General features: G+C 39.5%; 1 protein-coding gene across 1 annotated transcript in view; it reads left to right on the top strand.

Annotated features, from left to right (window-relative positions):
* The window catches only part of MELK (maternal embryonic leucine zipper kinase), an 89753-nt gene that overhangs the window by 56834 nt on the left and 17519 nt on the right, over positions 1-15400 (top strand). Inside the window, exons 12-13 of the mRNA XM_059412256.1 lie at positions 7306-7437; positions 12808-12930. Of these exons, the coding sequence (XP_059268239.1) occupies positions 7306-7437; positions 12808-12930 (255 nt within the window). The remainder of the gene's footprint in view (positions 1-7305; positions 7438-12807; positions 12931-15400) is intronic.

Here is a 15400-nt window from a genome sequence, read left to right as displayed (position 1 = left end):
ACTCACTGCGGACTCTGAGTATAATCTAACCTGAAGCAGGGATTGTGCCTAACTTTGCTCCTGATTTAATACTGTGTCTTTCATCATCTATGATTGTATTTTTTCTCTTTTTTAATTTGCAAGGTAAAGGCTTTAAGCAAAAAAAATTTTTTTTTTTTTTTTACTAAACAAAGCTTTGCTAAGTCACAGTTCTTTTCAGTGAGAAGGTATAAAGGATTTCTTTTGAATGATATAATAAGCAAAGGTTCTGGAATGTGTGTAGAAAACAGAATGATAATTTAGTTTTTCATGGATAATGCCTTTATTTTATTTTTAAAGATTTTGTTTGAGAGAAAGATAAAGAGAGCATGAGTGAGGGGGGGAGGGGCAGAGGGAGAGGGAAAAGCAACTCCCTACTGAGCTGGGAGCTCAACACGGCTAGATCCTGACCCGAGATCATGACCCGAGCCAAAGGCAGATGCTTAGCCAACTGAGCCATGCAGACACCCTGGATAATGCCTTTATTTTTTAAAGATTTTATTTATTTGACTGAGAGACACAGTGAGAGAGGGCACATAGCAGAGTGAGTGGGAGTGGGAGAGGCAGGCTTCCTGCAGAGCAGGGAGCCAGATGCAGGGGCTTGATCCCAGGACCCTGGGGTCATGACCTGAGCCAAAGGCAGATGCTTAACGACTGAGCCACCTAGGTGCTCCCTGGATAATGCCTTTATTTTTTTATTTATTTATTTTTTTTTTATTAAATCTTTTTTTTTTTTTTTTTTTTTTTTAAGATTTTATTTATTTATTTGACAGAGAGAAATCACAAGTAGATAGAGAGGCAGGCAGAGAGAGAGAGAGGGAAGCAGGCTCCCTGCTGAGAGCCCGATGCGGGACTCGATCCCAGGACTCTGAGATCATGACCTGAGCCGAAAGCAGCGGCCCAACCCACTGAGCCACCCAGGCGCCCTGGATAATGCCTTTAAAGGAATGTCAAGAATTGGGAATTATTGCAAGGTCTTTTATAATGAAAATTTGAAGTTTCCATTGAAGTAACTTTTTAAAATAAAAAGTATGACTTTTTCTTTAGGATGATCTTTAATACAAGACTGTATTTCAGATACATATGGTTTCTTTTAAAATTTTTGTTTTACAAGTTTTCAAACACCTACAAAAGTAGAATAGAATCGTTTAACAGTGATCTTCCATGTAATCATCATCTAGTTTCAACAGTTAATGACACTTTGCCAGTTTTATCTGTATCCCAGCACCCTCTCCCATTTGTCCTTTCTAACTAGGATATTTGTTAGTCCCACACATCCTGTCATTTTATTGAGAAAAAATTTGGTTTGAGATTAACAGACTTAAAATCTGAATCTTAAAGCTAATATACTTAGTAGAGTGCTTGGATGGCTTGGTTGGGTGTCCAGCTCTTGTTCTCAGCTCAGGTCTTGATCTTGGGATCGTGAGTTCGAGCCCCATGTTGGAATTTCAAGAACTATTGAAAAAACTTCTTAAAATAGTATCTTTTATGTGGTTTTTACATAGTTTTCAAACTTAAAAGTGAAATGGAAATAGGAATTATTTACTTCTGTTACAGAAAAAGTAGATAATGAAGCATGATGGAGGTTGTTTTCTGGTGTTACTCTCTCTAAAGATCTCCATGATTCTAAAAGCTAGACTTGAACAACATCAAGAATGCTGTGAAGAAAGTAATAGTTTTTCTTCTTTTGTACTCTTACCTCACTTTAAAATGCTTTTTTATGTTTATTTTCCAGTCCTAGGGATGAGTAGGATAGGCTATGCATTCTAAATGTGAGATTGTCAACTTTATCGGAGCACTAGAGTCTCCTGGGTACTTTAAACTAATCCCAGTGCCTAGGTCACACCCCCAGAGATTATGATTTCATTGGTTTGGTGTGTGGCCTAAACATCAGAATTTTTAATAGCTTCCCAAATGGCAAAAATTTAGAGTAATACTTCTCAACTCCTACTAATATAAATTTTTGCCATTCAGAGTATGTTCTGATCGGCAGCATTAGCATTACTTGGTGCTTGTCAGAAATGCAGACTCTCAGGCCCCACTTCAGATCTACTGAATCAGAATAATCTGCATCTTAGTAAAATCCCTGAGTGATTCCTATGTACATAAAAGCTTGAGAAGCATTGGTGTAAGTCAGTGGTTTTCAACTGGGAGTGATTTTGCCTCTCAGGGGACATTTTTGGTTGTCGCAACATGGGTACGTATACATGCTAATGGAATCTAGTGGTTAGAGGCTGGGATTCTGCTAAATATCTCACAATGCCCAGAATAGCCCTCATAAGAGAGAATTATGCAGGCCAAAGGCCAATAGTGTTGAGGGTGAGAAATCTTGGTTTAGGTAGTCTAAGAGAATTCACATTGGTCCTAGTACTTTCCAGTTTAAATAGCTTCAGGGAATCCAGATTTGAGGTCATCTGTGGTCTGTTATACTTTTTCTGGCACTTTGGGAGCTTTGCCTTTATTTGGGGGGCTGGTTAGACAGGACAGGGAGAAACCAGTTTAGTGAGATCCATGCTGGTATGGTGCTGCTGATCTTTGTGCAGAGAGAGAAGCAATATTATTCTCAAATGTTTGACTCCTTGAACTCCCACTTTTATATCATTTATATGAGCTCTGTCTCTTTTTTTAAAAGATCTTATTTAGGGGCACTTGGGTGGCCCAGTTCTTGGGCGTCTGCCTTCGGCTCAGGTCATGGTCCCAGGGTCCTGGGATTGAGCCCCACGTGGGGTTTCCTGCTCAGCGGGAAGTCTGCTTCTCCCTCCCACTCCTTCTGCTTATGTTCCCTTTCTCACTGTATCTCTCTCTGGGTCAAATAAATAAATAAGACCTTATTTATTTATTTGAGACAGAGACAAATTTAGAGCAAGAGTTGGGATAGGGACAGAGAGAGAAGGAGAGGCAGATTCCCACTGAGTGTGGAGCCTGACATGGGGCCAGATGAAGGGCTGGATCCCAGAACCCTGAGATCATGACCTGAGCCAAAGTCAGACACTTAACTGACAGAGCCACCCAGGTGCCCCATACATGAGTCCTCTAAACTGCTTTTTATATGCAGAAGTTAGAGTTTCATATGTGTTATGATTCTGGACTATCTCACCATGGCCCTCTTGAGACTCACAGTAGTGGTACTAGAGCTTCCTTCCACCTGACTGCATTCCTTATTTTTCCCCTCTCCTTCCAGCTGTGAGTGACTGTGAATTGTGGGAGCAGTCAGTCATCTGGTAGGGGGACTTCACTAGGGTTACACATGCCTATGAGAACCTATTCAGATCAATCCCTTCCCCCACCCCTGGAAATCGCCAGGGGTGGGGGAAGGTGCAAATCGCCCTGTATTCTGGTGGCAAAAGTTTAAAGATTGAGGACCTCACAGCCAAGCTCAGGAAGGACAGTGAGCTATTCCTCAATTTCTCAAATGCTCTGTTCCAGTAACTGCCTGTCCTCAGCCCAAGGGCTTGGGCAGTTCTCTAACATGTAGTCTGTGTGAACAAGAACTGGGGATTTTAGAATGTTTCGTTTTTTTAGGAATGGAGCCTTCTTTATGATAGATAGACCTGTTGTTTTACTTTCAGACATTTGACTTTCAAAACAGGGAGCTGCTGGAGACATGGGTTGTGTTAGACTTGTGGACTGATGATGTTACCTGAAAGTGTAGCTAGTGTGCCAATTAATCTGTTATTGAACACACAACTCCTCCATGTGTCTAATCGTAATGAGTAGTGTGCAGTGGCTATGGCAAAAAAGTTATTAAAAGGATGCTTTTTTGCTTCGGGATAAAGAGGGCTTAGAGTTGTAAAACTCCCAGGCAGGCTGAGAGGACTCCATCTAAAACTGTCCAGGTATTGTGTACAATCTAAGGAGGTGGCAACTTGTTTCTGAGCCATTGTCTGTAATCAGTGTATGGCATCTCTTTTACAAAGGTAGGACTCTCATACTGGAGAGTGATTGTGATTGTATAGTTTTTATCCACTTTCCAAGTACCTTCTCTATGAAACTTTTTCTGTCCTTCCTTCCAACCCATCCTGTCTGGATTAAAGGCAGCATTCTTTGATAATTTATCACAGAATTTTATACTTCTTCCACTAGATTGATAGGTCCATTATATAGATTTCAAAGATACATGCTGATTGTGGCTATCTAAAATATTAGCTGATAAAATTTATTAGTGATAAGTTTTTATTTACACCTTTTTGGTAGTAGGCCTTTTTGGATCATGTGCCTTGTGAGGAGATACATGCATTAAATATTATTTAATTTATTAAAATTTAACACTCCTGTAGGGTAGAGTCACCTAGTTTTATGAGTCCATTATTTAGAAACTTCTAGTTATACATAGTGGATTGAACAGGTGTGTTTACATACAACACTTCCCTAAAACCTCACTAAAATAATAATAAAGAGATAAAAAGAAAAAATTCACAAGGATGTTGAGGATAAAAGAGGAGACAAAAAGTTACGTCAATAAAATTTGGGGAGTTATAAAATAGAGAAGCGGCATCTGACATAGCATTTTAGAAAAAGCTGAAAGTTAAGTGTCTGCAGTGGGAAAGAAAAGAAAATAAGCAAATTGATTAGAGCCTTAGGCTCCAGAAAGACTTAGGAATTAGAGGTACTCGGAGCCTCTGAAGTTGGGAAATAAGTAGGGTGGAAAATAGGAAGATCGGTTGAAAATCTGTACTAGAAGCAGTTGGACCCCAGATCTCTTTCTCTACCTTGTGCTGCATGACATCCACCTCCTCCTTACCCCAGCAGGAAATGGGAGACAGTGAACAAGAGGAACTCGTCTACCATACACAGCTTGGGTGGGGGTGATGAGCCATTCTGAAACGGATGCATAGCTACATGCAGTCTTCATATTCATGAGTGAACTGCTATCTCTAACCACCTTCCCTCTTCAAGCCTGAGAATGTTGGAACCAAGATTTTATCCTGTTTGCAGTGGGGGTGGGGAAAATATTGGAAGATTCAATTCTAGGGAAAAGCCAAAGAGAGGACCTACTCTACTAATGGTTGGGAGTTCAGATTCCTGTCTGTTCACCATAGAGAGAAGCCCCCAAGGTGATGAGCAGCCTCAGACTATACTGAAAGCCTTTAATTAACTGTGCTTTGTAATTCTTCATCTTTCAGTAGAGATAGGCGGCCAAAGCTTATCACACATTTGAGGAAAGCCTCTAACATGAAAATCACAGATCAAAACAAATGGTGGGGGTGGTGAGGTGGGGGAGAAAGAAGAAAAGTAAAGATACTGAGAAATAAAAGATAAGCAGGGAGTGGAAGAAAATGGCTTGAAGTGATAATTAATATTCCCCGAGATAAGAAAGGCTATTTCTTCTTTGAAATAGGAATAAGATGACTAAAAAGGAACATTTCAAGAGATAGCTCTTGAAAATTTAAGATATGACCACAGAAATGAAAAGCTTAGTAGAAATGATTGAAAGTAAAATTAAAGGAAAACCTCTTAAAAATAGAATCTAAGAACAAAGAGATAGATGAACAAATAGAAGAGAATGGGTAAGAAAGGTCCAACATACAAATAATAGAAGTTGCAGGAAGATAAAACAGAAGAAGGGAAGAAAACATAAAAAAATAATAATAATACAAGAAGAAATATTCCAGAACTGATGGTTTCTAAGTTAGTAAAACTGAGTTTTTTAAGAAGGAAGAGGTTTAGCCAGGTTTTGGAAATATGAATGAAAATAGATGAACACAAAGTGAAATTTCAGAAAACTGGGGAAAAGAGAATATTGAAAAAGTTTCCAGAGACTCCCCCTCCCCCCAAAAAAAGTTTCCAAAAGATCATAAAGAAAGGCCTGGAGTCAGAAAGACCTTGGATTTTTTAGTATCTGTACTAGAAATGAGAGGAGCATGGAACAATTTTTTCAAAACTGTGAAAATAATTGTCATCCTAGAATTCTGTACTCAGCCCAACCAGAATCAAGTGTGAGCAGGGAATGCAGTCATTTGTCATAAATTCAGAGTCGCACAAGATTTACCTCCCATTCATCCACCCTCAGGGAATTATTGGAGGATGTATTCCACCCAGACAAGAAAGTATCCAAGAAAGAGGAATATTTAGGATCTGGGAAACTGGGGATACATTGTAGAATAGATGTGAAGGGAATCCCTAGACCAACAGTTGAGTTGCAGGTTGAGAAAGAAGCCAGACAAGAGTGGAGCATGGAGTGCTGACAGCAGGTGGAATGTCTCCAAAGGGGCGATGTTGGAGGGAACAGATTAGCTGGTGTGTGTGGACGTGTTGAGGGGAGATGAAGAGGGCTGGGGATTGTGGAGTTGAGTTAGTAAGACAAGCAGCTGCCCCTTTTTTATTTTTAACTTCAAGAAAAACCAAGATACAAAAGAAGAAAATACAAGGGTAGTACCCCCTGTGGTTAGCTGCAGTTCCATATTGGTTGTTAGGATATTAGAATATTTATCTACTCATTAGTAAAGAATTTCTACTCGGAATGCCCTCCCCGTTGTCCACCACATCCCTCAGGTCCCCTGGGCACCTCCCTCCCGTCTCTCCTGGGACCCAGTGTTTAAAAGTTTCATGATCTTCATGGCAGGGTGCCCCAGGACCCTACTCCCCTCTCAGCCTCTGTTCTAATTGCATAGAGTCAGGGTACCAATGAAATATTGTGAACATTACCCCTATTCAGTTGTTAATACTAGTTTACATAATCATGATAGTGTAAATATTGATTTAACTAAAAATTGTGATAAAATTATAGTACGAGGATGCAAGGAAGCAGAATGTATGGGGCAGGAAGGGGTTGTAGTAGATCTAAATCCTTATTTCCCATACTAGGAAATTCATAGATAATATCTGAAGCTGAAAAAAAATTAAAGCTGTATAAGCAACAGAGAAACATAGAAGAAATAGCTATAAGTATTTAAAAGTGGTTCCCTGGGGCGCCTGGGTGGCTCAGTGGGTTAAAGCCTCTGCCTTCGGCTCAGGTCATGATCACAAGGTCCTGGGATCGAGCCCCATATCAGGCTCCCTGCTCGCAGGAGCCTGGTCTCCCCCCCCCCCCCCCCCCCCCCCCCCCCCCCCCCCCGCCTGCCTCTCTGTCCACTTCTGGTCTCTATCTGTCAAATAAATAAATAAAATCTTTAAAAAAAAAAAAAAAGGAGGGGGTTCCCTCTGAGGAGTAGAAACTGTGTGAGAGAAAAAGAGTTGGTATAGAGGATTGCTTTTTTTTCCTGAATGGAAAAAAAATAATATAAAATAAATCATTTTTTCTGAAAACTAACTTTACTATTCTAAACAACTTGATTTTCTTTTTTCCAGTGGCAGTATGATCACCTCACCGCTACCTATCTTCTTCTTCTGGCCAAGAAGGCTCGGGGAAGACCAGTTCGTTTAAGGCTTCCTTCTTTTTCCTGTGGACTAGCCAATATCACCCCACTCACAAACATTAAGGTAAATGTTAGAACCTTTTTTTTTTTTTTTTTTTTTAAAGATTTTATTTATTTAGGGGCACCTGGGTGGCTCAATGGGTTAAATTTAGCCTCTGCCTTTGGCTCAGGTCATGATCCCAAAGTCCTGGGATTGAGCCCCACATCGGGCTCTCTGCTCTGCGGGGAGCCTGCCTCTCCCTCTCTTTATGCGTGGCTCTCTGCCTACTTGTGATCTCTGTCTGTCAAATAAATAAATAAATAAATAAATAAATAAATAAAATCTTAAAAAAAAAAAAGGGATTTTATTTATTTATTTGATAGCACAAGCAGGGGCAGCTTCAGGCAGAGGGAGAGAAATGCAGAAATGATGGAACTTTTGAGTGAACACCAACTACTCTTTTTTTTTTTTTTTTTTTTTAACAGAGAGAGAGGGAGAATCTTTTTTAAAACTTATGTATTTATTTATTATATATATATAGAGAGAGAGTGCGCGCGCACATAGTGGGAGGGGCACAGGGAGAGACTCTTCAAGCAGACTCCCTGCTGAGCTCGGGGTCCAACTCAGGACTCCATCTCACCACCCATGAGATCATGGTCATGAGATCATGACCTGAGCTGAAACCAAGAGTCATAGGCTAAATGGATTGAGCCTCGTTCAGCAGCCTTGTGCTTGCTCCATTCGTGAGTGGATACACCACTGGTGTCAGGGAGCCAGAGGAAAGACGTTTTATGATTTAAATATTTTTGGTGGGGGGGGATAAAATTTAAATAAGTAAGTAAGTAAATAAATATATATTTTTGGTGAAGAAAATGGGAAATTCTGAACTTGAACCCTAAAAATCTGAATGTTAACATGGCACTGAAATAATCCTCTCCTCCCCTCTGTTTTTCACAAAAGTAATTTCTTTCTTTCTTTCTTTCTTTTTTAAAGATTTTATTTATCTGACATAGAGAGAGACCACAAGTAGGCAGAGAGGCAGGCAGAGAGAGAGGAGGAAGCAGGTTCCCTGCTGAGCTGAGACCCTGTGATGCGGGGCTCAATCCCAGGACCCTGGGATCATGACCTGAGCCGAAAGCTGAGGCTTAACCCACTGAGCCACCCAGGCATCCCACAAAAGTAATTTCTGATTGTTCAGAAATTTTTTTTTTTTTTAAAGATCTTATTTATTTATTTGACAGAGAGAGATCACAAATAGACAGGCAGGCAGAGAGAGAGAGAGGGAAGCAGGCTCCCCGCTGAGCAGAGAGCCCGATGCGGGCCTCGATCCCAGGACCCTAAGATCATGACCTGAGCCGAAGGCAGAGGCTTAACCCACTGAGCCACCCAGGCACCCTGTTCAGAAAAATTTTAAGCCACAGATAAGCCAAAGGAAAATAGAACTTATCTATGAACCTACTACCTATAGGTTTTATTTGACTGCATCTTTCCAGTCTTTTTTAGTATGCTTATTTACATAATTTATGTATATGCAAGTGCTTTTAAAAGATACTGTATCTTGGGTTGTGGATAAAAATTTTAAATATTGTTGGGACTAAGATTTCTGAAAGAGGATATATTATACTTTATATTATAGACATGAAATGTTTTAATGAATATTTTGATACTCCTTTATGTTGATTGTTTAGGTTTGTTTTGAGCAGTAGTTATAGCTTATGTAATTCAAATTCCTTATATGACTTTGTTGTCACCATGTAAGTTTTTTTATTTTTGTCTTCTTTGTCTCATTTTTCCTTGTCATGAGCATTTAGAATAGTAGAGAAGCTTTACATTTTTGAAAGCACCTGGATCATTCCTAAGAGTTCACATGAGTCTATGTCTTCTGTCTGATTCTTTGTTACCTAAGTTCTGCCTTTCACATCATTTGCTGGCTGGGTGTGGTTCTTTGTAATATAATAAGTCTTCCCTTCAGTTAATTTAGGTTGCAACTTAAGTTATTCTTGCACTAGCAAATTGTACTTTTATTATTCTCAGAGAGAGGTGGTTAGCTCTCTTAATGGAATCCAGTATACCCCAAATGACTACATAGGTGAGGTGATTTTATTTCTTTAGGTCTCAAAACTCTGTAAAAAAAAAAAAAAAAGCCACCTTTTTCATGATCTTGTGTTGAGTCTTCCTCTGACCTGCCTGAATTCCTTTACTGCTTCATTTAACTCTCTTTTTGGCACTTGTCAATCATGTGTTGCAGATATAAGGGATTTTATGTTCTTCCCAAATCCTGCCAGTCCCTTCTTCCCTTCCTAGTTGATATCTTGATCAAACTAAGCACGAAAAGTGTCAGTAGCTGTTATGTAAGGGAATCTTGGGAGTGAGATAATGTCATTCCTCGGTTGGTTTTCTGGTTTGTTCTTGGAGAGCTTTACTGGATTGGTGAATACCCCGTGCGCAGACAGATCTTTCACGCATGGACTTCATGAGTTGTCCTGTCACTCCTCCTGCCCACATTGCCAGACCCTTGAAACTTTCAGACTGAAATGAATCCCTTTAGGTTCAGGAGGACACAAAAACCAAGAACTCTGTTTCTGATCAAGGTAGTTTCAGAAAGGAAGTAGATAAGTCTGTACTTCTAATAAATTCTAATTTTGTCTTAAATTATATGTAAATCATGCATATTAAATTATAATAAACTTTATTAATAAACTTTAGCTAAATTTTTACATTTATGACACCGTAGTTAACAGGCCTGAGACATTTTCCTAAGCCTTTGAATTTTCTTACATCTGGATTGGCCTGATAACAATTTATCTGCTTATAACATTTATGAAGTATTCAAGTGGAAAAGATCTAGGAAGATACTTATTCTTCTCTTTCAACTAATGAGCTTTGACCCTAATCATGTAATTACTTGGGCATTTATGTTATTTAATCAATTTTTATGATAGGTAGACATTTTAATGACAAAAAAATGGAACAGAAATCAAATTTTGGGTTTTCTGATTTTATGCAAATCACTGAAGCTTGAAACAAGGTTCCTTTGTACTCTTCTTGATAGAATCATCCCTTTTCTCTGGGGTGTTGTTTATAAAAAGCAGGTAATCCTGAACTATTAATCAATAGATGGAATTTTCAGTGAAAGCATAATATAGTCTGATCCAAGAATCATAAAAGACTACATCATCAACATATCATTAGCATTTTCAGCCCCATGCTTGCTCTATAACAGTTAAGTTGAAGCAAGACATACATAAAGATAGCACTATGCTGGAATAATAGATGTTGGGTGCCAATAAGGGGCTAGAGGGGTGCTCTAGTGGGTTTAGGAAGGTTTAGGAAGGGAGTGATCACCATAGATGACCCAAACTGGATCCATAGTCAAGTCTAGAAAAAATGGAAAAGAAGGAACACAGTATTCAGGGCAGGATAAATGAATTAGCAAAATCTCAGGCACCTAAATGTGCTTTATATATTCTGTTTGCAGTCACTAGACTTTGGTTGAGATGGAGGGATCAAGTAGGGGCAAAGTGAGAGGAAGAGACGGAGGAGGTGAGCTGCGAGAATAGGAGAGATCTAGGTTGTAGAGAACCTTGAAATGCCATATCAGAAGGGTTAAGTTAGACTTTATGCTATAGATAATGGGAGCCATTGATTTTTTAACAAGATAGAATAAGTCACTAGCATGACAGTAATTTAGAAATATTTATCCAGGGACACCTGGGTGGCTCAGTGGGTTAAACCGCTGCCTTCGGCTTGGGTCATGATCTCAGGGTCCTGGGATCGAGTCCCGCATCGGGCTCTCTGCTCGGCAGGGAGCCTGGTTCCATCTCTCTCTCTCTCTCTCTCTCTCTGCCTGCCTCTCCATCGACTTGTGATCTCTCTCTGTCAAATAAATAAATAAAATCTTTAAAAAAAAAAAAAAGAAATATTTATCCAGACTTGTTCAGTTAAGAATGTGTATGTTGTTACTCCCTTCTACAATGCCCATGACAGCCATCATTCATTCAACACTGCTCTTTTCCTCACTGAACCTAGATTTAGCTTTAGTATTTTTCTCCACCTAGCACTCCATGTAGCTAGTTCTATTTCATGATAATTGGAGAACTCTGTCATTTCTGGCTGAGAGGGTGGAAACATTGGTGGCACAGACCATACCGCCTATTTGAATAGTTCATGTCTGAGATGTGTCCATGAATTAGAGCAATGGCAGTGAAACTGGGAAGTACATGATGAGGTGTGAAGAATTCAAGTATAATTGTTTGGCCAGCTAAACTTGATGTTGAAGGGAAGGGAAGGAGAGAGAAATAAAAAATCCAATTATAGGGGCACCTGGGTGGCTCAGTGGGTTAAGTCTCTGCCTTCGGCTTAGGTCGTGATCTCAGGGTCCTGGGATCAAGCCCTGCCTTGGGCTCTCTGCGCATTGGGGATCCACCTCCACCCCCACTAGCCTCTCTGCCTACTTGTGATCTCTGTCTCTCAAATAAATAAATAAAATCTTTAAAAAAATATCCAATTATACTTCATAGTCTTAGGATTTAGAGTATGTCTAGTATACCCTTAGTTTGTAGAGGGGGAAGAATGAGGGAAAATAAATGACTCTAGTGGTATTGTTAGCACAGGATCCCAAATATCCTGTCCCCAGGAGATGTTTCATGGAGCTAGTTTATTCCTAGGAGAAATTACTGCATACTCTGTATGTACTAACAACAAAGAAACCTAAGTCATTTCCCTTCTGTTTACTATTTTGTTGGAGCCTTTTTTTTTTTTTTTTAAGATTTATTTATTTATTTGAAGTGGGGGGCAGAGGAAAAGGGAGAGAGAGAATCCTGGAGCAGATGCCCCCTGATTGTGGAGCAAGTCTTAATCCTAGGATCCAGAGATCAGGATTTGAGCTGAAATCAAGAGTCAGATGTTTCACTGACTGAGCCACCCAGGTGCCCCTTTAGACCTTTTTATGTTATTTGTGTGCTGTTACAGTGATTATCTGATGATAATAAGCAAAATAGTATGGCATATAATGTAAAAATGTTCCAAGACATGTTATTTGAGAGTCCAAGATTCTCTTACATAATAATTTATATTAGAGCTTTTTGACTTTTTATTTTCTGTCCTAGATGGTGAGCTCCTTCAGATACTATCTTCTTTGTTTCTGCTTCCAGGGCCTTGCCCTGTGCCTTGAACATACTCTTTTTTTTTTTTAATTTTTTATTTCTTTTCAGCGTAACAGTGTTCATTGTTTTTGCACCACACCCAGTGCTCCATGCAATCTGTGCCCTCTCTAATACCCACGACCTGGTTCCCCCAACCTCCCACCCTCCGCCCCTTCAAAACCCTCAGATTGTTTTTCAGAGTCCTTAGTCTCTCGTGGTTCACCTCCCCTTCCAATTTCCCTCAACTCCCTTCTCTTTTAAAAATTGAATCATGTTGGTGTTGTCTCTAAGTTTTTCTGGTTTTCAATAGCCAAAGAATCTGAGTCTAGAAGATATGACGACAAGTGATGAAAACCATGTACCTGGATTGATAGACTATGACTGGTGTAGAGACAGTCCATCAGCAGGTGTGGCCACTCCTCAAACACCACAGGTTAGTTGTTTGTATTACTACTCAAAGCGGTGTATGTCTTAGTTATGGAAACATCTAGACTCTCATTGGGTGTGTGTAGTAGTTCCATGTAATATGCAGTATTGTGTATGTGCTTGGAAATTTAATGAATTCCTAAGCCATTGAAAACATTAATGAGAGATTGTTGGAATATGTATGAAAGGGAAGCCAGTTATTTCCAAGTTGAAGAAAGCCAAGATCCCATTTTGGAGCACTTTACTGCTCCTCGTTTTGCTTTTTTCTCCCATTCTTTCCCTTCCCCTCTTTCGCCTCCCTTTCTTTCATCTCCCCTCTCCCATTCCAAAAATGAGGTCTAGCTTACATGTGGTTAATTATTCACCATTTTAGTCTACAATTCTCTGTGTTTTGACAAATGCATACAGTCATGTAACCACCATCAAAATCAAGAACTGTTCTGTTTCTCCCCGAAATGCCCTCATGCTTCTTCGTCGTCAACTCCATATTCCTCCCCAACTCAGAGAAGCAACTGATCTGTTCTTTTTCCTTTTGATAATCTTTTTTTTTTTTTTAAATCTTACTGGTGAAAAATCTTATTGGTGTTTGTTGGACTTATGGGATGTACAATGAATGTTATTCCTCCGCTGTCTTTGAGGGGCCACGTGGAGCGCGCTCCTTCCTCCAGCGGTGAAATGCAGGAGTAGGGATGCTTGTTTCTGCTCGGGAATGCCACTAGACACTTAAATCCAGGGATTTTTTTTTTTTAATATTTATTTATTTGAGAGCCAGAGAGAGACAATGAGAGAGAGCATGAGAGAAGAGAAGTCAGTGGGAGAAGCAGACTTCTGCTAAGCAGGAAGCCCGATGCGGGACTCGATCCCGAAATTCCAGGATCATGACCTGAGCCGAAGGCAGTCACTTAACCAACTGAGCCACCCAGGCGCCCCAAATCCAGGGCTTTTACTGGGGCCTGGTTACACAGGCTCTCTTTGTCAGTGCTATCAGTCATAATCACAGAAATTCTAGACTACTAGAAGGAAAGCTGATATTCATCATAAATCACACTGCTTGTAGTCTGTACAACCTGGTACGGCAGGGTTCGGTGCCCCAGCTATACAAACAGGTACAAACAGACTTGTGTTGGGAACTTCCTAAAAGCTCACTTCCCAGATTCCAGCCAGGACCTACTATGCTAACTCTTGTGCACAGCAAGGCCCTTGTTATATATGTGTAAGAGTCCCACTGTGTGTATACTTGGGAGTGGAATGAGTATCTTCAACCTTACCAGCCATTTTTCCCTCCAAGTGGTTGTATTAATTATACTTCAACCAGCAGTAGAAGCATGTTGCCATTGCTCCACATATTTAACTATCTGATGAGTATAAAGTTATATCTCCACTGTTGAAAAGTCCATTCTTTCACCACTGGATCTACAGTGGTACTTCAGTCATATATCAAGTTGTTGGAGCGTGTTTATTTATGGGTTATATTTTTGTTTTATTGGTTTATTTTCAGTAATACTAGACTTCTTAATTACTTTAATTTTATAATTGTTCTTCTATCTAGTTGGCCAGTTTCCTCCCATCTTATTCTTCTTTAGGAAGTCTTAGCTATTCTTGTCCCTGTGCATTTCCGTATACATTATAGAATCATTTTGACAAATTTCACATATATTCAAATGTTGAAATTGCATTGAATTTAAGATTCAATTTGGGAAAAATTGAAATCTGGACCCTCAAATCCCCCTATCCATAAACACAGTACATCTCTTAATTTATTAGGTTTTAGATAATGGCTTTCAATAAACTTTTACAAATATCCCCAAAAAAGTATATTTTTTTTATTAGATTTATTCCTAAGTACTCTTTTTTTTCCTGCTGTTGGGATGGTAGGTGTTTTAAAATCATATTTTCTATTACTGGTGTAGGGATATGAAATTGATTTTTATGTATTGATCTTATATTCAACAACTTTCCTAAACTCTTAAATTCTTGTAATGTGTTGTTTGTTTGATTTTTTGAGAGAGAGTGAGTGTGTGAGCTGGGGGTAGAATTTGGGGAAGGGGCAGCAGGAGAGAATCTTGAACAGACTCTATGCTGAGTGGGGAGCCCAGTGCAAGGCTTGATCTCACAACCTTGAGATCACAAACCTGAGCCAAAACCAGGAGTCGGAGGCTTAACCATCTGAGCCACCCAGCCTCCCCTGTCTATATTTTTTGAGTGTTCTGTGTAGAAAAGTATATCATCTGTGTATGGCAATTTTGTTTCTTCCTTTCTAATTCTTATGCCTTTAATATCCTCTCTTTTATTACTATACTTAGTAGGCCTAGCAATATAGTAGACAGTCTGTGTTCTTCCCAATCATAAAAACAAACAAATAAATAAATAATGTTGCTTTTATCATTAACTATGTTTGTTTTCTCTTTCTTTCTTTCTCTCTCCCTCTTTTACCTTCCCCCTCCCCCTCTCCCTCACTGTCTTTCTCCCCGTCCTTG

This window comes from Mustela nigripes, chromosome 9, assembly GCF_022355385.1.
Source record: "Mustela nigripes isolate SB6536 chromosome 9, MUSNIG.SB6536, whole genome shotgun sequence".
Taxonomy (NCBI): Eukaryota; Metazoa; Chordata; class Mammalia; order Carnivora; family Mustelidae; genus Mustela; species Mustela nigripes.
The sequence above is the reverse complement of the archived record's forward strand: the minus strand, read 5'-3'. Positions and strand labels throughout refer to the sequence as shown.